Here is a 20,792-nt window from a genome sequence, read left to right as displayed (position 1 = left end):
TGTGTTTCTAACTGTAGGGTGAGGGGACTGACTAGAGCAGGGATCCTCAAACTACGGCCCTCCAGCTGTTGCAGAACTACACATCCCATGAGGCATTTTAAAACTCTGACATTCACAGACATCAGTTGCGTAGCGTGGGGGGTGCCGTGGCCCTGGGCGCGACATTTAGGGGGGCGCAATTTCGTGCCACCTCCTAATTTTAATCTCCTGTGACCCCCGCGCTCCGGCCACCATGTTAATTGTTTGGCGCCCTGTGATTGGGCGTATGGGGGTCATGTGCGGCGTGGGGCTGGCCTATCCGCGATCACAGTTACTCGTGGAGTCCCGCCTCCACACATGACTCCCATACGCCCAATCACAGTGTGACGGGAAACAATTAACACGGCGGCCGGAGCGCGGGGGAGACAAGCACTGGAAAGTGTGAGCCGCCGGGGCCGCTGTCTTCGCCTCCTCCTCCTCCTATCCTTCGGACCGATGCAGGACAAGAAGGTAAGGAATGGATAAAGGGGGGGGGAGAGAGAAGAGAGAGGCGCCGTATATGTAGTGTCAGTGTAGGAAGACTGTAGGCGGGACAGTATAGTGTACAGTGTAGTATAGTGGTCAGTATAGTGTAGTGGTCAGTATAGTGGTCAGTATAGTATAGTAGTCAGTGTAGTGGTCAGTGTAGTATAGTGGTCAGTGTAGTATAGTGGTCAGTGTAGTATAGTGGTCAGTGTAGTATAGTGGTCAGTATAGTATAGTAGTCAGTGTAGTGGTCAGTGTAGTATAGTGGACAGTGTAGTGTAGTGGACAGTGTAGTATAGTGCTCAGTGTAGTGGACAGTGTAGTGTAGTGGACAGTGTAGTATAGTGGTCAGTGTAGTGGACAGTGTAGTATAGTGGTCAGTGTAGTGTAGTGGACAGTGTAGTGTAGTGGACAGTGTAGAATAGTGGTCAGTGTAGTGTAGTGGACAGTCTAGTATAGTGGTCAGTGTAGTGGACAGTGTAGTATAGTGGTCAGTGTAGTGTTGTGGACAGTGTAGTATAGTGGACAGTGTAGTATAGTGTTCAGTGTAGTATAGTGGACAGTGTAGTATAGTAGTCAGTGTAGTGGTCAGTGTAGTGTAGTGGACAGTGTAGTGGTCAATGTAGTATAGTGGTCAGTGTAGAGTAGTGGTCAGTGTAGTATAGTGGTCAGTGTAGAGTAGTGGTCAGTGTAGTGGACAGTGTAGTATAGTGGACAGTGTAGTGGTCAGTGTAGTATAGTGGACAGTATAGTAGTCAGTGTAGTATAGTGGTCAGTGTAGTGTAGTGACAGTATAGTATAGTAGTCAGTGTAGTGGACAGTATAGTATAGTGGTCAGTATAGTGTAGTGGACAGTATAGTGGTCAGTGCAGTGTAGTTCTCAGTGTAGTGGACAGTGTAGTATAGTGGTCAGTGTAGTATGGTGGACAGTATAGTATAGTAGTCACTGTAGTGGACAGTGTAGTATAGTGGTCAGTTTAGTGGTCAGTGTAGTGTAGTGGTCAGTGTAGTGTAGTGGACAGTATAGTGGACAGTATAGTGTAGTGGACAGTAAAGTGGTCAGTATAGTGGAGAGTATGGTGTAGTGGTCAGTGTAGTATAGTGGTCAGTGTAATGGTCACTGTAGTGTAGTTCTCAGTGTAGTATAGTCGTCATTATAGTGTAGTGGACAGTGTAGTTCTCAGTGTAGTGGTCAGTATAGTAGACAGTGTAGTGGTCAGTAAATTGGATAGTATAGCGTAGTGGACAGTATAGTGGTCACCGTAGTGAACAATATAGTGGTCAGTGTAGTGGACAGTGTAGTATAGTGGTCAGTGTAGTGGACAGTATAGTGGTCAGTGTAGTGTAGTGGACAGTGTAGTGGACAGTATGGTGGACAGTGTAGTGGTCAGTGTAGTTCTTAGTGTAGTGGACAGTATAGTATAGTGGTCAGTGTAGTGTGTAATGGTCAGTAAAGGAATCAGGTTGGTCAGTGTTGAAATAAAGTAGGTTAGTGTAGTGGTCAGTATAGGAATCAGGTAGGTCAGTACTATTGTATTTGAAGGGACTCGGGGAGTGCAGGTTAGGGGGGCGCAAATTATTTGCCTTGCCCCGGGTGCTGGCAACCCACGCTACGCCACTGACAGACATGACTAGGCATGATGGGAATTGTAGTTCCTGAACAACTGGAGGGCCGTAGTTTGAAGACCCCTGGACCAGAGGAAATGACAGATCGTGGTTCCTAGCTATTAGGAACTCATGATCTGTCACTCCTCACAGAACAGGGATTTGTGTGTTTACACACACATGTCCCTGTTCTGCCTCTCGCGATCGCTCGTGGCCAGCGGTCATCGCAACCGCCAGCCACGAGCATCGGCACCCCCCGCGCGCGCCTGCTATCCCGATCCCGCGATGCGACGTATAGCTGCGACGGTTTGCGGGATCGTGCCAACCTGCCACAGTATAATGACGCCGACTGATCGGCAAGCATTTAAGTAAAGGACAACCCAAACACAGTTCGGAGTTGAAGTGCATTTGCCTGCACCGGATCACATGTTACAGAAGTACCATGCGATCCGGTTGCTGTGCGTTTTTAAAGTAGTGTATGTGCAGTCCAGTGCGATTCAGCTCATTCAAAATAAATGGGTTAAAATCGCACTGCATGTGAATCATACAGGAATGCTCAGCTTGTCCCTGTGCGATTCCTGGTGTGAACTGGCCCTTCACTCATTTGTATGCGGTGCTTCAATGAATGGCGACTTCATGTGAGCTCTGGTGCATTGCGGGGAAAAATGCTGCAAGTCTGCGTTTTATAAGCAATGCACTTCAACCCAGCTCAAGCCAGCTTTGTAGTATGAACAGGGCACAGAGAAAACAATTGTTTTCTCTGTGCCCTTGTAGTGCTTGGTGTTGATAAAGGGCAGAAAAATGCATACAGTGTGAATGAGCTCTTAGGCTTCATCCCCAGGGGCGTACCTATCCGCACATCTGTGCTTACATCTATTCATAGCAATTCAGATACAGTGGCTGCATGGATATAGCCCCAGGTTCCAGCTTGACAGCCGTGCAAGGGGCAGGTGCATGTCCCCAAATGTCTTTTCAGCCATTTGGGCTGATTTATTAAAAACTGGGGGTTGCAAAATCTGGTTCAGCTCTGCATAGAAACCAGTCAGCTTCTGGGGGGTATCTGGCTTTGACACGGCAAACTGAGCCGAAAGTTCGTCCCTCATCGCAGCCGGCCCATTGAGAAAGCACAGCGCGATCCATGCGAAAACCAGCCATAAACCGTAAGACTTCACTGCCGTTTCCCTTACCCAAGATGGCGGCTTGGGTGATGACACAGCGGCATCCCTGGACAGGCAAGTGCCCTAATAGCAAAAGTCAGCAGCTACAGTATGTGTAGCTGCTGACTTATAATTTTTTGGTGGGGGGCTGGAACTCCTCTATAAAGTGGTTGTAAACCCTAGAACAAAAAAAACCCCTGCAAGACAAAGGCATAATGAGCTAGTATGCTATGCATACTAGCTCATTATAAATTACTTACCTGAGATCAAAGCCCCTTCCCCTTCACATCGCTCCCGGAGTTACTTTCAGGTATTGCGGGCTCCGTAGCTGTGATGACGTCACTCCCGCCAGTAATGGCACACTCACTGAAGCAATGGTACGTACCTGCTATTGCATCAGTTTGCTTTAATGCGCATGTGCCGATGACGTCAACACATGCAAATACAGGGGATATCTCCTGAACCGTGCAGGTTTAGTAGTCATCCTGGGTAGCTACAGGTAAGCCTTATTATAGGCTTACCTGTAGCAAAAATTGTGTTGTAAGGGTTTACAACCACTTTAATTGAACAAGCTGACGTTAGAAGCTGATTGGCTACCATGCACAGATGCACAGGATTTTGCAGTCTCCAGTTTGAGTAAATCAACCCCAGTGTGTCCCAATAGACATAAACAGGACTGCAAGCATGCAGATGAATGAACCACCTGTGCATCCCATGCCCAAGGGGTGAATGGATAGGCATGGCCGTGTGAATGGTGAATGAGTGATGGTTGACTTTCTACAACTTTCTTCCATCTCCCGACTGCATCTCTGGAGCTCAGCCACAGCGATCTTTGGGTTCTTCTTTACCTCTCTCACCAAGGCTCTTCTCCCCCTATAGCTCAGTTTGGCCGGATGGCCAGCTCTAGGAAGGGTTTTGGTCGTCCCAAACGTCTTCCATTTAGGAACCTTAGGTGCATCAGAAATTTTTTTGTAACCTTGGCCAGATCTGTGCCTTGCCACAATTCTGTCTCTGAGCTCTTCAGGCAGTTCCTTTGACCTCATGATTCTCATTTGCTCTGACATGCGCTGTGAGCTGTAAGGTCTTATATAGACAGGTGTGTGGCTTTCCTAATCTAGTCCAATCAGTATAATCAAACACAGCTGGACTCAAATGAAGGTGTAGAACCATCTCAAGGATGATCAGAAGAAATGGACAGCACCTGAGTAGCTATATATGAGTGTCACAGCAAAGGGTCTGAATACTTAGGACCATGTGATATTTCAGTTTTTCTTTTTTAATAAATCTGCAAAAATGTCAACAATTCTGTGTTTTTCTGTCAATATGGGGTGCTGTGTGTACATTAATGAGGAAAAAAAAGGAACTTACCGTAAATGATTTTAGCAAATGGCTGCAATATAACAAAGAGTGAAACATTTACAGGGGTCTGAATACTTTCCATCACCACTGTAGAACAGGGTAGACCAGCACTCCTGGACTCAAGCCGCAGGCTCCCATATAGCTGGGGAATATAGATGCACACCACCACACCAAGCAACAGTGACTGCTTGAAATGAGACACTAGAACCTGAAACCTACATGACGTCAAAGTCCTGCCATCTAGTGTCATTATTACTAATTGCAAGTGCTTCATTAATACAACAGGCGTTACCAAAGATTCAGTTACCAGATTATGGTGAGGGAGGGGTAGAGGGGTGTCACAGGAAGGTACATGAGCTTCTTTTAAACCAAAAGCAGTGGCATGTTATTCATAGTTACATTGGTCGAACCTGAAAAGGTGCAAACACGCTTGGAAAAATGCTCAAAACCGCCCCATCCCATGTTTTTATTCCTTTTGAGGATTTGTGAAGATTCAACAAGCCTCATCTTTATTTTGACATTTATTTGACAACTATTTATACATCACCCTACTGCACTGAAACACTGGATATATACATTTGGAACGGTTATAAAAAGATTTATTAGTATTATTATTGCATACAATGTTAGTATTATTATTGTATTCAATATTGCATTCATTCAACAATGGCACTGATTTTATATTATATGATTATAAGATTGACACATTAAGTGATTGGATATAGACCATTAGTGCAGCATATTTGTTTAATATTATTTCTTTTGCACATTTATATTGGGAGTGTGTTACTTGCTGCCCGCTCTAGATAGTACATTTAAACCCTAGTTGCTCGCAAGACTTCTACTTGATTTGACACTATCACTTCACATCCTCTTTATGCTGGGTGTATATCTCAGTACATGGCTCAGTACACAGCTCTTACTGTTCCTATTCTATATGCTGAGAGTCAGGGACATAAGTAGGAATTTGAAAGATCCGTTGAACCTCCTGGACACCCTAAGGAGTGCAACAATGCAATGTGCATGGCACGTCGCAATAAATGGTGGGTGTGGTCAAATTGTGCTAACAGTGGGAGGGGCTTAAAGGGGTATGGTTAAACCCTTCATGACCAAGGTCAAAACAAGCCTTAAAGTGGAACGAAAGTTCCACTGCCACAAACAGAGAGCAGCCAGGCTCTTTATTGCAGAAGAGACATGCAATGTACATGTGCAGCTCAGCTTACAACACTGGCCTGGTCTCTGTGTGCTGCAATGGCTGATTCCTGTGCATGAGCACTAGTGATATCACGCCACGCTGTTCCATGAAGAAGACTGAAGACCGGCACACAGCTGAAGATGCTGGCACTATTGAGGGGCGGTACCGCTAAAACAAAAGTAAGTTTAGTTCTGTTTTAAAGTGATTATAAAGTCTGGAAATCTTTTATCTTAATGCATTCCCTGCATTAAGATAAAAAAATGTCCCAGTGTTTGAATCACCCAATCACCCCATTTTATACTTACCTATGACCTCTGTCAATCCAGTGATGTGCCCGTCTGCAGCGGCTCCCTCTGCTGCCAATCAAATCCTGTGAGCAGAGAGCAGGCAGCGGGGCTGAGCCATGTTGTATGTGTCAAAAGACGCACACAGCCTGGCTCAGGATCAAGCCTGCAGGTGCGCACCCGTCGCAAGCCGTTTGCTAGTGGGTACACAAAAAAGAGGAGGAGCCAAGAGGGACAGCTGGGGACCCCAGAAGAGGCTCAAATAGCAGGTAAGTGTAAAATGTTTGTTATTTTAATTAAAAAAAAATACTTTTACAAACACTTTATTAACACCCAAACCCAATTTTGCAATTTTTGTTAGTAAAACTGACCCACCAAAAAAACCTACAAAACAAATTCTAATCCTGACAATTGCGCCGACACCACATATATGTACGTGTTTTGTTCTTTGTATCTGTAGCAGGGATTAGAAACAACTGTATGCTTTTTTTTTTTTTTTTTGCCCTACCTAAACAAACTGACACTGACACTAACTCTCCCACTGACACTAAATATAATATAGTCCAAATTAAAGTTGCGCTATAATATAAGTTCCTACCTAAGACACATACTGTAGTTACATAGTTAATCTGGTTGAAAAAAAGACACAAGTCCATCTAGTTCAACTAACATAGAAAAAAAACACACACACACTAACCCTGACACTGCTACTAACTAATACAAATACTGACACTTACAAAACCAGATCCTGATCTAGTTAAAGTGGTTCTAAAGGCAGAAAGCTGTTTACCTTAATCTATTCTCTGCATTAAGGTAAAAAAAACTTTCTGCATTTAGCTTCCCCCACAAGCCCCTCCTTTTACTTACCTGAGCCTGATCTAGTGATGTACACAAGACTCTCTTGGCTGTCTGTCTCCTCACTGGCTCAGAGACAGCAACGTGAGCCATTGGCTCCCCCTGCTGTCAATCACAGCTAGTGAGAAGGGAGCATGGGTCTTATGGACACACAGAGCCGGTGTCTTGCCGAATAAGTTCCTTCGGCGGATAAGTTCCCCCCCTGTACTGCGCAGGCGCAGCGCCTGCGCAGTACGAACTAATAACAGCCGCCGGAGATAGCCGAAGCTCAAGATCGACAATCAGCTGTACACGGCGCCTGCGCTCTGGGTCCAGGTTCCTTCCCTACCATCCAAGTGGACCCAGAGGGGGAATCTAAAAGAGCCGAGCGAAGCGAGGCATGTCTAATGTTTTGAGTGAGACTGTAATTGATTTTCTTTAAACCTTCATTGCAAACCCAGATGGCATCATATTCTTGGGCCATTCAAACTCCGTGGTGTGAATTCTGATCCCGGATTCCACCAGAACTACGGCTTTAGAGTCTGGCCTGTCAATCAAAAGTAAAACAGCCAATTAGGACTGCGACAAAGAAAAACAATTGTTGGAGAGCAAGTTAAATATACAATGACACATGGCAAAATAATTGTATATGTAGTTCTGTAATGTTACATTCACACGGGTTACAGAAAAGGTGCCATGTACAATGGGGGAGATTTACTAAAACTGGAGCACTCAGAATGTGGAGCGGCTGTGCATGGTAGGCAACCAGCTTCTAACTTCAGCTCGTTCAATGAAGCTTTGACAATAAAACCTGGAGGCGGATTGGTTTCTATGTAGAGCTGCACCAGATTTTACACTTTCCAGTTGTAGTAAATCTCCCCCATACTGTCAGCGCCTAGCAAACACCCAGTCCAAGAAGGTGTATGGAGACAAATTGGCTTAATACACATTCCTGCTTTTATCGGACATTGCATTATGCCAGATAAAATGTTGAGTTCTACGTTGGGAGCAACAGCATCTTAATTCTACAGGCGATCAAACCAAACTCAGATCGGAGGCTTTGGAGGCCATAGGAGAGATATGGGGTCTGAAAGACCCCAGATCTTACCATAAAGAGGACCTGTCAAGGCTCATGCGGTCACAAGGGATGTTGTTCATCCCTTGTGATAGCAATAAAGTTAATCCAAAAAACATTTAAACCTCCTGTGTAACTCTGAATTGGTAACCTGTCGAGGCTTTTAAAGTGTCTCCTATGAAAATTTTTAGGTAATATAGTTTAGCGCTGTTCCACGGGCATACACAATTTTAAAGCATGGCGTGTTAGGTGTCTATTTACTCGACGGAACATTTTTTTTATTTTTTACCAAACAACTGAGTATTAGACTGTATTTCTATGTACTAAAACTCAGTGTATTTTTTTCCTAAAAAGTTTGATGATTGATAATCCACTATGCAAATATCTTGTGACATAAAAAATTGCAACACCCACCATTTTTAATCTCCAAGGTCTCTGATTATAAAATATATAATATTTGGGGGTTCCAAGTAATTTAACTGGAAAAAAAAAAAAATAATTGTTCCGTGTATGAGAGAGATGTCAGAATTGGCCCAGAATGGAAGGCATTTGTTACCCCAACATTTCATAATCCTGATATGTGGCTGCTGTACAATGTACTTGTATGAGAAAGTCTCCTGTTCTCTTTGTTTTGCTTCCTTTATGTGAAATCCCTGGTGTGCCTGCCAGTCCCTCTGCTTTCCTATTAAAAACTGACCACACTAAGCAGGAGAGCACACATGGTCAGTTCTCTAGCTATGATGGGAACTCAGCCTGCTCTCCTCCAATGATCAGACTTCTCCTGACAACCCCCCCTCCCCCCCTGCACAGCTATTCACTGGGAAGATCAGTGTGCTGCTGCTTCTCCTCCCCCCAGCTCTTATGCAGCTGAGAACAGAGGGAATGAGATCATTTATAAAAAAGGGAACAGAGATATTTATAATTTTATATATATATATATATATACACATAAATGTTTTGCTTACCATCTCTATCTTAATCGCTTGCCGACCAGCGCATGCTGATGTACATCGGCAGAATGGCACTGGGGGCAAAAGGGCGTTCAGGTATGTCCCCTTTAAGAAGCGGTGTTGCGCGCGCCTGACAGCGGGTCCATCGGGTGCCCGCGATCATGTCACGGAGAGGTAGAACAGGGAGATGTAAACAAAGCATTTCCCCGTTCTGCCTTGTGACAGGGCAGTGATCACAGCTCTCTGTCATCGGAAACAGTGAAAAAACAAATGAACGTCGCCCACGGGACTTTAAATGAGGTGTAAATGGTGATCAAAGGGTAAACAAGTATAAAAGTACAAATATTTTATTGAAAATAACAGCATAATACATAATGGAGCATGAGCATGGGTGAACAGGTTCATAGAACAGCGACATTGCAATGTAATCTTAAACCATAGCCATCATATAATAGTGAAACATATAATACAGGTATGCATAGTACATCTCTAACCCGACGCGTTTCGCGAGCTTTCCTCGCTTCATCAGGGGCTGATGCGCATAACTGCTGTCTGTAAATACAGATAAAGTAATTAGAGTATCGATTATGATAGGGTAAAAGCAAGAAGCCAGACCTGGTCATCCCGTACTTACTTGTAGGACCAAAGCTACAGACACATAACCCAGGCACGGGCAGGCGGAGGGCATCTCCCCCGGGAGCTGAAGGAGCCGAGGACCCAACCAGAGGACCGAGGCCAGGCGTGGGGGGCAGCATGGCAGAATGAGAGAGACGGGCGGGATGTGTCATCCAGGCGGCGGCTGTGGATCGCGAGTGCCTGCCCTATACGGCGGGCGCGTTGCGATCTCCTTTAGCTCCGCCTGACGCATGACGTTAGGGGCGGAGAACTCGGCGGATGTCCGGGTATAAGGCGGGGGGTGACAGTATGGCAATTCTTCCTTCACTACGTCTCCAACACCCAGTCGGGACGCTGCACTATACTGGTAGGCACTCTATCTATGTACTCTAATACAAATACCTGCACCTCAAAGCGTACCTATCCCCACTTGCTGTTCTCTGACTGACTCCTCTAATCACATTCTGCTCTTTCACATAGAAGTACCTTTCCAGTTCATCACACCAATAATCATTTTGCCCCTTATTTCACCGTGCCTCTCCTCCCTTCACTTCACTCAATTTTTCTTTTCTTCCCCCTGGCCCTATTCCCCCTTTCCCCCCCCCCCCCCCCTTTTTTCATTTCCTTTTTCTTTTATTGTTCTTTTTCTGATACTATTCACTTCACTTCCCCTTGTTTTCCCCTCCTTCCCTCCCCTCTCCCTCCTTTCTCGTTCACCTTTTCACCTTGTACCCTCCTTTTTCTCTCTGCTCTGCGGGACACTTTGTGCATACCATGCAAGTAGTACTTACTTTGTATTTCTACGACAATACTATTTACATTAATTTAGACCTTGTTTACCTACATACCTTGCATTTATGCCACGATATACATCTCATACTTCCAAACTCTTCTATCTTACTTATATCCCTATACAGTGAGTCGCCCTGCATTGCATTTTGGGATCAACTTGGGTTCACGCTCCCCTTTCTCTCTCTCATTCTGCCATGCTGCCCCCCACGCCTGGCCTCGGTCCTCTGGTTGGGTCCTCGGCCCCTTCAGCTCCCGGGGGAGATGCCCTCCGCCTGCCCGTGCCTGGGTTATGTGTCTGTAGCTTTGGTCCTACAAGTAAGTACGGGATGACCAGGTCTGGCTTCTTGCTTTTACCCTATCATAATCGATACTCTAATTACTTTATCTGTATTTACAGACAGCAGTTATGCGCATCAGCCCCTGATGAAGCGAGGAAAGCTCGCGAAACGCGTCGGGTTAGAGATGTACTATGCATACCTGTATTATATGTTTCACTATTATATGATGGCTATGGTTTAAGATTACATTGCAATGTCGCTGTTCTATGAACCTGTTCACCCATGCTCATGCTCCATTATGTATTATGCTGTTATTTTCAATAAAATATTTGTACTTTTATACTTGTTTACCCTTTGATCACCATTTACACCTCATTTAAAGTCCCGTGGGCGACGTTCATTTGTTTTTTCTCTGATATTAGGGATGGAGGTGCTTTATGTTAGGGGTCAGTCCTCAGACTTTCTTTATAATTTAAAGTCATCGGAAACAGTGATCACTGTCCTGTGTGTTAAAGCCCCTCCCCCCTAAAGTTAGAATCACTCCCTAGGACTCACTTAACCCCTTCACTGCCAGTGTCATTTACACAGTAATCAGTGCATTTTTATAGCAATGATCGCTGTATAGATGACAATGGTCCCAAAATAGTGTCAAAAGTGTCCGATAATGTTGCATTCATGATAAAAATCGCAGATTGCCGCCATTACTAATTAAAAAAAAAATAATAATAAAAATGCCATAAATCTATCCCCTGTTTTGTAGACGCTATAAATTTTGCGCAAACCAATCAATCAATATACACTTATTGCGATTTTTTTTACCAAAAATACGTAGAAGAATACATATCGGTCTAAACTTAGGAAAAAAATTTTTTTTTATATATTTTTGGGGATATTTATTATAGCAAAAAGTAAAAAAATATTGCTTTTTTTTTCAAAATTATCGCTCTTTTTTTTTTTTTGCTTATAGCGCAAAAAATAAAAACCGCAGAGGTGATCAAATACCACCAAAAGAAAGCTCTATTTGTGGGGAAAAAATGACGTCAATTTTGTTTGGGTACAACGTCGCACGACCGCACAATTGTCAGTTAAAGAGACGCAGTGCCGAATCGCAAAAAGTGCTCTGGTCAGGAAGGGGGTAAAATTTCTGGGGCTGAAGCGGTTAAAAACCCCTTTTATACTACACCAGGTCTCTTCCTTGTTATGAATGGTTCCTGGGCCCCAGGGCCCCTGTGAATGGGGCCCCGCTTTCTTGTACCGCCAGTCACCGTTACACACAGACATCCTAGACCCCAATCCCAGGAAATCCGTCTCCTCTTACTTTTGCAGGCGGATGAGGTAAGTCTTGTTATCCACATCGTAGACATTGTACACGCGCATGCCCAGCAGACTGAGGGATGAAGAGAGACAACACACAGGATTATTGATCAGTTATAAGACCTCATTCATAATAATGATCAGCACTGCACACCTGCAGCTCAGGCAGGGTAAGCTGGGACTTGTAGTCCCCCCAACAGCTGGAGAGGAAGCTTCCCCACTCCCATGGCTGATGTTCCATCCCCCCTGCAGCTCACACAGCCCTCCTTGTAGTCACCTGTCCTGCAGCTCTGAGATGACAGCCCGGATATCTATGGTATTGAATCTGTTCTTCATTCTGCCAGCTCCCACTTGTGCACTCACTCCAGCCGGCCATACACTTCCTGCATCACATGGCACGGCGAGCCACACGGATCAATTCTGTAAGAGCGTTCAGAACACGGTGCGACATCTAGTGGCGGTACATGGAACAGCGTGCAGGCTTTAGATGCGTTATTTACTTTTCTCCAGCAGAGGTCAGTGCTGCGCCCAGAGAATTCCATACTAATATAAAATATACAGTATAAGAAATTCCTTTAGGCTTTATAATTACCCCTAAATTAACCACTTCAATGCCGGGCACTTTTGCCAAGGACAATTTTCAGCTTTCAGTGCTGTCGCACTTTGAATGACAATTGCGCGGTCATGCAACACTGTACCCAAACTAAAGTTTTATCATTTTCTTCCCACAAATGGAGTTTTCTTTTGGTGGTATTTGATCACCTCTGGGGTTTTTATTTTTTGCTAAACAAACTAAAAAAGACCAAAGTTTTTGAAAAAATAGCGTTTTTCTTAGTTTCTGTCATAAAATTTTGTTTTCTCCTTCACTGACAAGCACTCATGAGGCGGCACTGATCAGGTGGCACCGATGGGCACTGATGAGTTGGCACTGATGGGCACTAATGAGAAGGCACTGATATGTAGAATTGATGGGCACTGATGAGGCAACACTGATGGGCACTGATGAGTTGGCACTGATGGGCACTGATATGTAGAATTGATGGGCACTGATAGGTGGCACAGATATGCAGCACTGATGGGCACCAATAGGCGGCACTGATATGCAGCACTGATGGGCACTGACAGGCGGCACTGATGGGCACTGACCAGCGGTAAAAAAAAAAAAAAAAAGGTGTATAAAAAATAAAAATAATGAATAAAATAATATAAAAAAATAAAAAAGGATACATTTATGAATAAATTTAAAGAATAAAGATATTAAAAAAAGGTGTATAAAAATAATAAATAACAATGATAAATATAATAGTTAATAATATAAAAATAACTCTAAATAAGGGTGTATAAAAATTTAAAAAAATAATGAGGATAATTAATAAATATAAAAATAACTACAAATCAGGGTGTAATAAATGCATATTAAAAATAACAAAGGGTGTACAAAGATAAAAAAAAATTAAAAACGGTGTATAAAAATAAAAATGGGTGTGTGATGACATTATTAATGAATAAATATAAATAGATTGTGAATGGAAAAAAAAGTTAAACAAATATAAACAAATAAAAGTAATATAAAATAAATAAATAAATGAGAGTATAAATATACATTAAAAAATAATAAAGATAATGAATAAAAATTTATAGCAATAAACATAATGAATACAAATTTATATAAAAAAAAATAAAAAAGGATACATTTATGAATAAATTTAAAGAATAAAGTTAAAAAAGGGTGTATAAAAATAATAAATAATAATGATAAATATAATACTTAATAACTATAAAAATAACTCTAAAAAACGGTGTATAAAAATAAAGAAAAAATGATGAGGATAATAATTAATAAATATAAAAATAACTACAAATCAGGGTGTATAGAAATAATAAATCCATATGAAAAATAAAAAGGGTGACGAAAAAGAAAAAAATATATAATAATGAGTAAATCTAAAAATAAATAACGGTGTATAAAAATAAAAATGGGTGTGTGATGACATTAATAATGAATAAATATAAATAAAATATTGTGAATGGAAAAAAAAGGGTGTATAAAAATAATAAATAATAATGATAAATATAATACTTAATAACTATAAAAATAACTGTGAATAAGGGTGTATAAAAATAAAGAAAAATAATGAGGATAATAATGAATAAATATAAAAATTACTATGAATCAGGGTGTATAAAAATAATAAATGCATATGAAAAATAAGAAAGGGTGTAGAAAAAGAAAAAAAAAAAAATATAATAATGGGTAAATCTAAAAATAAATAACGGTGTATAAAAATTGGTGCTTGATGAAATTAATAATGAATAAATATAAAGGTGTATAAAAATAATAAATTAAAACTATAAATACCATAAATAAAATTAATAATGAAAAAAAATTAGGAAAAAAGAGACTGTGTTTCACTGTATTATCCAGGCTGCTCTACACAGGCTATTCACAGGCGCTATCCCACTACTGATCAGCACGGGGGTTTTGACCTGCTCCGTTTCCGACCTGGGCCGGTTCACCCCTCCTTAGTGCAACCTGGTGGCTCTGGGCTCCCCTGGGGTCACCATATTGATACCGAACTTAGCGTGGACACCCGATCGACATAGCACAGGGTAGACCAGAACTCCTGGACTCAAGCAATCCGACAGCCTCAGCCTCCCAAGCAGCTGGGATTACAGACGCACGCCACCGCGCCCGGCGAGGAGATTGCAGTGCTCTCTGTATCTAGAAGCTGGATTCTCAGTGACGTCATCGGCTCAGCACTACCATCTATAGGCAGCATTGGGAATCACACCCGCACGCTGGGTTGAAGGGGCGCGCTCTGCTCTACCACACCTGCGCACAAGCTGTAGCTATCTAAATCGGCTGGTACAGAACAGCAGCAGTAACTGAGCCGCTAATAGGGGTCAAATAGGCGCAATCTGGGCGTCCATTTAGGTAAAGTAGGCATAATCCAGGCGCAAATAGGGGACAACCCAGGCGCTAGTAAATGTAGGTGAAAAAATATTGAATTAGTGTGGCGCTCAATCAAATTAAAATATAAATGGTGTAAAAAACTGATGATTAAGTGACGCTCAAAAAAGTATAATAAATATCGCTCAAAAAGATTAATATAATAGAAATGTAAAACAACCACGTGAATGGAGGTTCTATAGGGAAAATCCTATAATATTTTGTCAGATATTTTTTTGGTGTGGGAACACCCTTATGGTGGCGGCTTTATCATTTATCCTGACTTTTATCTTAAACAATTGCCCCCCCTGTTTTATTTGTATTCTTTTTCTGAGTTCGTGGTTTGCGCGGTAGTACTCGCCATTACTAGTAAATGTAGGCGCAAATCAGGCGCTAGTAGCAAATCAGGAGCTAATAGGTGCTAAGATATTTTATATATATATATATATATATATATATATATATATATATATATATATATATATAAAATAGTTGTGGAAGAATGGGGGGGACTGGAGAGGAGGGGTCCTTCTAATGTACACCACATGTGTAGTTGCAATGTGTCACAATGTGCTGCAATGCATGCTATTGAGAATGCCTTATCTTATACATGAACGTGTACTTTGGTGCATTCACCTGTGTCGCAGCGTGCAGCTCAGTGCAGGTGTTGAGATGCGATTTGATGGATTCCCATCTATTTCATTGGCAAACACATCAAGCAAAAAAAATGCGAACATGTTAATGGGCTCATTCACACTTTAGCGTTTCTCATTCACACTTTAGCGTTTTTACGGAAAAACAACACATGTGTGTGCAGTGAGGATGCTCAGTTTTGCAGTTGCTCTGCTTTATGAGAAATGAGGCGTTCCTGTTTTTCTGTGCATTTGTATGTGCTGTGATGGCCAATAGAATAATGAAAAAGCACGTGAATATGATACAACAGCCTAAAAAAAAAAATAAAAAAAAAGACAAAAGTGAAAAATCATTCCCATTGGTCCAAAAGACCCGGGGGTGGGCGGATATAGTTGGGTGCAAGTCCAATTACATCCGCCCACTTATAGGGATGTTTTCCTGCCAGTATTGATCTGTGTAATTACATGGGAAGAGGCCTGAAAATATCCAGTTTAGTGTGCAGATTGGTCTACGTGTTCTGCCAGTGGGGATTGGAGGGGGGCGCTGCTATGTGTTGTTACAAACCAAGGCACTGTTGACATGTAGTGCCCATTCACCCTAGAAAGCAGTTCGGGCAACCTGTATTCCATGCACCTTCCCCACACCACATTCAAAGTGCACTGGAATTGTGATCTGCAGAATTAAAGTGGAACTATAGGTAATTTTTTTTTTTTTGGGATAGAGCAAAAGAGGGTTATAACCCCTGTCAAATTTTTTTTTTTTTCACCATTTGTGTCCCAATGCAGGGAGACTTCCCTTCACTTCCTGTCCCATAGCCAAAACAGGAAGTGAGAGGAAATACCTGAAAATGAAGGGAATCCGTTGGGGACCCCCGGGTCACAAGAACTAATTTCCCCCTCTATTACTTCTCAGGGGACAATCTAAAATGTGGGATCTTCTTTATTTTCCTTTTCAATGATAATGGTAAACAGGACAAACAGAGGGAGAATCTCCATCATGGGGGCAGAGACAGCAATCAAAATTGACAGGTGTTCTAATCTCTCTGCCCTCTATCTAAAAACAAAAAACAAAAGTTTTGCCTTTAGTTATACTTTAACCACTTGAGGTCCGTGCTGTAGCCGAATGATGGCCCCAGCGTGGACCTGAATTTCCGGGAGGCCATCATAGGACGTGACAGTGTGAGGAGAAAAAAAAGCTGATCGCCGGCTTATGTTCAAGGGACATCGGTCCCGAAGAGGAAGGAGGCACATCTGCCTCCTCCTCTGTGCTTGCCAGTGCCACCTGCCAGTGCCACCTGTCAATTCTCACAAGTGCCACCTATCAATGCCCACCAGTGGTGCCAATCAGTGCCACCTAGCAGTGCTGCCTATCAGTGTAACCTATCAGTGCCCATCACTGCCAGCTATCAGTGCCACCTATCAGTGCCACTTCTCAGTGCCCACCAATGCCACCTATCAATGCCCTTCAGTGCCACCTCTCAGTGTCACCTCTCAGTGCCCACCAGTGCCGCCCTATCGGTGCCCATCAGTGCAGCCCATCGGTGCCTATCAGTGCAGCCTATTGGTGACCATCAGTGCAGCCTCATCAGCGTACATCAATGAAGGAGAAAAATTACCTGTTTGCAACATTTTATAACAAAATATAAAAAAAATATATATTTTTTTTTAAATTCAGTCTTTTTAAATTTTTTTAACAAAAAATAAAAACCGCAGAGGTGATCAAATACCACCAAAAGAAACCTCTATTTGTGGGAAAAAATGATAAAAATTTAATTTGGGTACAGTGTTGTATGACCGCGCAATGGTCATTCAAAGTGCGACAGCTGAAAATTGGTCTGGAGGGGGGTTTAAGTGCCCAGTAAGCAAGTGGTTAACCACTTCAGCCCTGGAAGATTTGGCTGCTGAATGAACAGGCCATTTTTTGCGATTCGGCACTGCGTCACTTTAATTGACAATGGCGCGGTCGTGCGACGTTGCACCCAAACAAAATTGACGTCCTTTTTTCCCCACAAATAGAGCTTTCTTTTGGTGGTATTTGATCACCTCTGCGGTTTTTATTTTTTGCGCTATAAACAAAAAAAGAGCGACAATTTTGAAAAAAAAAAACAATATTTTGTACTTTTTGCTGTAATAAATATCCCCATTTTTGGGGATGAGACCAAAATAAACTTACTTGGTTCAGATGGTGTCAAGCCTGTGTGGCGGTACCAGGTGAGGAGTACAAAGACAAGTGTTTTTTGCCTACAGTCAAGCATGGTGGTGGGAGTGTCATGGTCTGGGGCTGCATGAGCGCTGCCAGCACTGGGGAGCTACAGTTCATTGAGGGAACCATGAATGCCAACATGTACTGTCACATACTGAAGTCGAGCATGATCCCCTCCCTTCAGAGACTGGGCCGCAGGGCAGTATTCCAACATGATAACGACCCCAAACACACCTCCATGACGACCACTGCCTTGCTAAAGAAGCTGAGGGTAAAGGCGATGGACTGGCCAAGCATGTCTCCAGACCTAAACCCTATTGAGCATCTGTGGGGCATCCTCAAACGGAAGGTGGAGGAGTGCAAGGTCTCCAACATCCACCAGCTCTGTGATGTCGTCATGGAGGAGGGGAAGAGGACTCCAGTGGCAACCTGTGAAGCTCTGGTGAACTCCATGCCCAAGAGGGTTAAGGCAGTGCTGGAAAATAATGGTGGCCACACAAAATATTCACACTTTGGGACCAATTTGGACATTTTCACTTTTTCACAATTTTCAGGGGTGTACTCACTTTTGTTGCCAGCGGTTTAGACATTAATGGCTGTGTGTTGAGTTATTTTGAGGGGACAGCAAATTTACACTGTTATACAAGCTGTACACTCACTACTTTACATTGTAGCAATGTGTCATTTCTTCAGTGTTGTCACATGAAAAGATAATAAAATATTTACAAAATGTGAGGGGTGTACTCGCTTATTTTTTATGAATGGCATCAATTCATGTGTCATTATGTATTATTGCAATAGCTGGGATTGGCTATCACATGGTACAGGTGTGCTGTGATTAGCCCTGTGTCTGTACCATGTGATCACAGGGACCAATCACAGAGATCACAACAGTACACAATGATTGGCTATGACTATAAGCCATTGTGTACATTTGACATGTGATCACTGTGCAGTGCTGCCAACCTACCAGATTGAAATTTACTGACACAACATCCAAAATTTACTGCCACAGCCAAGTTTTTACTGGAATTTTCCAAAAGTAGATATTAAGTTCAAAAAAAATATATTTCTGATCTTATTTTTGATATAGTAAGTAGCTCACGGGGCAAGAAATAAGAATGGGGAGGCACACACACATGAAACTGACTCTCACAATGACATTGACAGCAGTGTGCAGCAGCACAGATGATGATGACACCTCACCGACACCACGCGTCTCCTCCTGAATCACAGTCTCTCTCCACACCAGGTGCTCCCTTCAGTCCAAACAGCACTGACAGCCCCACTCCTGTCCCACAGACCTGCACACGAGGCTCCGGCCGATCTGCTCAGCTCCCTTGCACCATCACACCACATGCTCAGGCACACCTGTGGTAGACCCGCCCCTGCCGGTGCTGCCCGAACACACTGTAGCAGGCACTTCAATAGTCTCGGCCGGCTCCAGACCAGAATTGTACATGTGCAGTATCAAGCCAACCGTCAGACATTTTTTTACTGGCCACTTCTTCCTGTCACTGGCATTTACTGGCAGTAGAAAAGTGCCTGTTTTTTACTGGCTGCCAGTATAAATACTGATGGTTGGCAACAATGTCACTGTGATTGGTCACAGCCATCACATGGTACCAGGGCCGGCCCGGTGTAGCGATCTGTCTTCCGCTGTGTCTGGTGGACACAGCAGGTCACAGATTGTGCCACTGCATGGCCCCTGTTTTGTCACATATGGCGACTCATCACATTTGGCTACCCGCTGGAGTGCGCATGCGCGAAAGCGCCCCATATGCGTTCCAACACTTTTAAAACTTTACGTTTTAAAAGTGTTAAAAGTGACAAAAACACTTTTTATTTGTTTAAACACTTTTAAAAAAGTGTTAAAAGTGACAAAAGTTTTATAAGTGTTGGAACGCATATGGCGGCGTCGCGCATGCGCACTCCAGCGGGCAGCCAAATGTGATGGGTCGCCATATGTGACGAAACACCCCTAGGGGACACACAAGGCACGCAACCGGGAGGGTGTCATATAACGTCCACCCAGAAGACAGAGGCTCCGGGGCGGCTGTAATTTTACAATAGACCAGGCAGGAGGTGGTTAAACCCTACACAGCTGGAATGCCAAAAGGCTTTTGTTAAACAAGGTTGGCCCAAGGCCATCTCAAAAAAGATTCAGCTGCTCAACAGACAACCATACCAATCAAATAATACTTGGGAAGCTCGTGAGAAACATAGAAGGATGGTGCCAGAAAAAGGCCATCAATGTAGTCTGAGGGCCTACCATGTAGTCTGAGGGCCTACCATGTAGTCTGAGGGCCGACCATGTAGTCTGAGGGCCGACCATGTAGTCTGAGGGCCTACCATGTAGTCTGAGGGCCTACCATGTAGTCGGAGGGAATACCATGTAGTCGGAGGGAATACCATGTAGTCGGAGGGAATACCATGTAGTCGGAGGGCCTACCATGTAGTCTGAGGGCCTACCATGTAGTCTGAGGGCCTACCATGTAGTCTGAGGGCCTACCATGTAGTCGGAGGGAATACCATGTAGTCGGAGGGAATACCATGTAGTCGGAGGGAATACCATGTAGTCTGAGGGCCTACCATGTAGTCGGAGGGCCTACCATGTAGTCGGAGGGCCTACCATAGGGCCTACCATGTAGTCTGAGGGCCTACCATGTAGTCGGAGGGAATACCATGTAGTCAGAGGGAATACCATGTAGCCGGAGGGAATACCATGTAGTCGGAGGGAATACCATGTAGTCTGTGGGCCTACCATGTAGTCGGAGGGCCTACCATGTAGTCGGAGGGAATACCACGTAGTCGGAGGGAATACCATGTAGTCGGAGGGAATACCATGTAGTCGGAGGGAATACCATGTAGTCGGAGGGAATACCATGTAGTCGGAGGGAATACCATGTAGTCAGAGGGAATACCATGTAGTCGGAGGGAATACCATGTAGTCGGAGGGAATACCATGTAGTCGGAGGGAATACCATGTAGTCAGAGGGAATACCATGTAGTCAGAGGGAATACCATGTAGTCAGAGGGAATACC

The 20,792-nt window shown here is 43.4% G+C and overlaps 1 protein-coding gene across 1 annotated transcript; it reads right to left on the bottom strand.

Annotated features, from left to right (window-relative positions):
- Window positions 1–5,202: 5,202 nt before the first annotated feature.
- Window positions 5,203–12,404, bottom strand: LOC141116846 (ribosome quality control complex subunit NEMF-like). Its single transcript, XM_073609317.1, has 3 exons — window positions 12,240–12,404; window positions 11,967–12,035; window positions 5,203–7,485 (listed from the first exon to the last, which is right to left on the bottom strand). The coding sequence occupies exons 1-3, from the start codon at window positions 12,296–12,298 to the stop codon at window positions 7,377–7,379; spliced, it is 237 nt and encodes a 78-aa protein (XP_073465418.1). The 5' UTR covers window positions 12,299–12,404; the 3' UTR covers window positions 5,203–7,376.
- Between the last annotated feature and the right edge of the window lie 8,388 nt (window positions 12,405–20,792).

Source organism: Aquarana catesbeiana, linkage group LG13, assembly GCF_042186555.1.
Source record: "Aquarana catesbeiana isolate 2022-GZ linkage group LG13, ASM4218655v1, whole genome shotgun sequence".
Classification (NCBI taxonomy): Eukaryota; Metazoa; Chordata; class Amphibia; order Anura; family Ranidae; genus Aquarana; species Aquarana catesbeiana.
The sequence above is the reverse complement of the archived record's forward strand: the minus strand, read 5'-3'. Positions and strand labels throughout refer to the sequence as shown.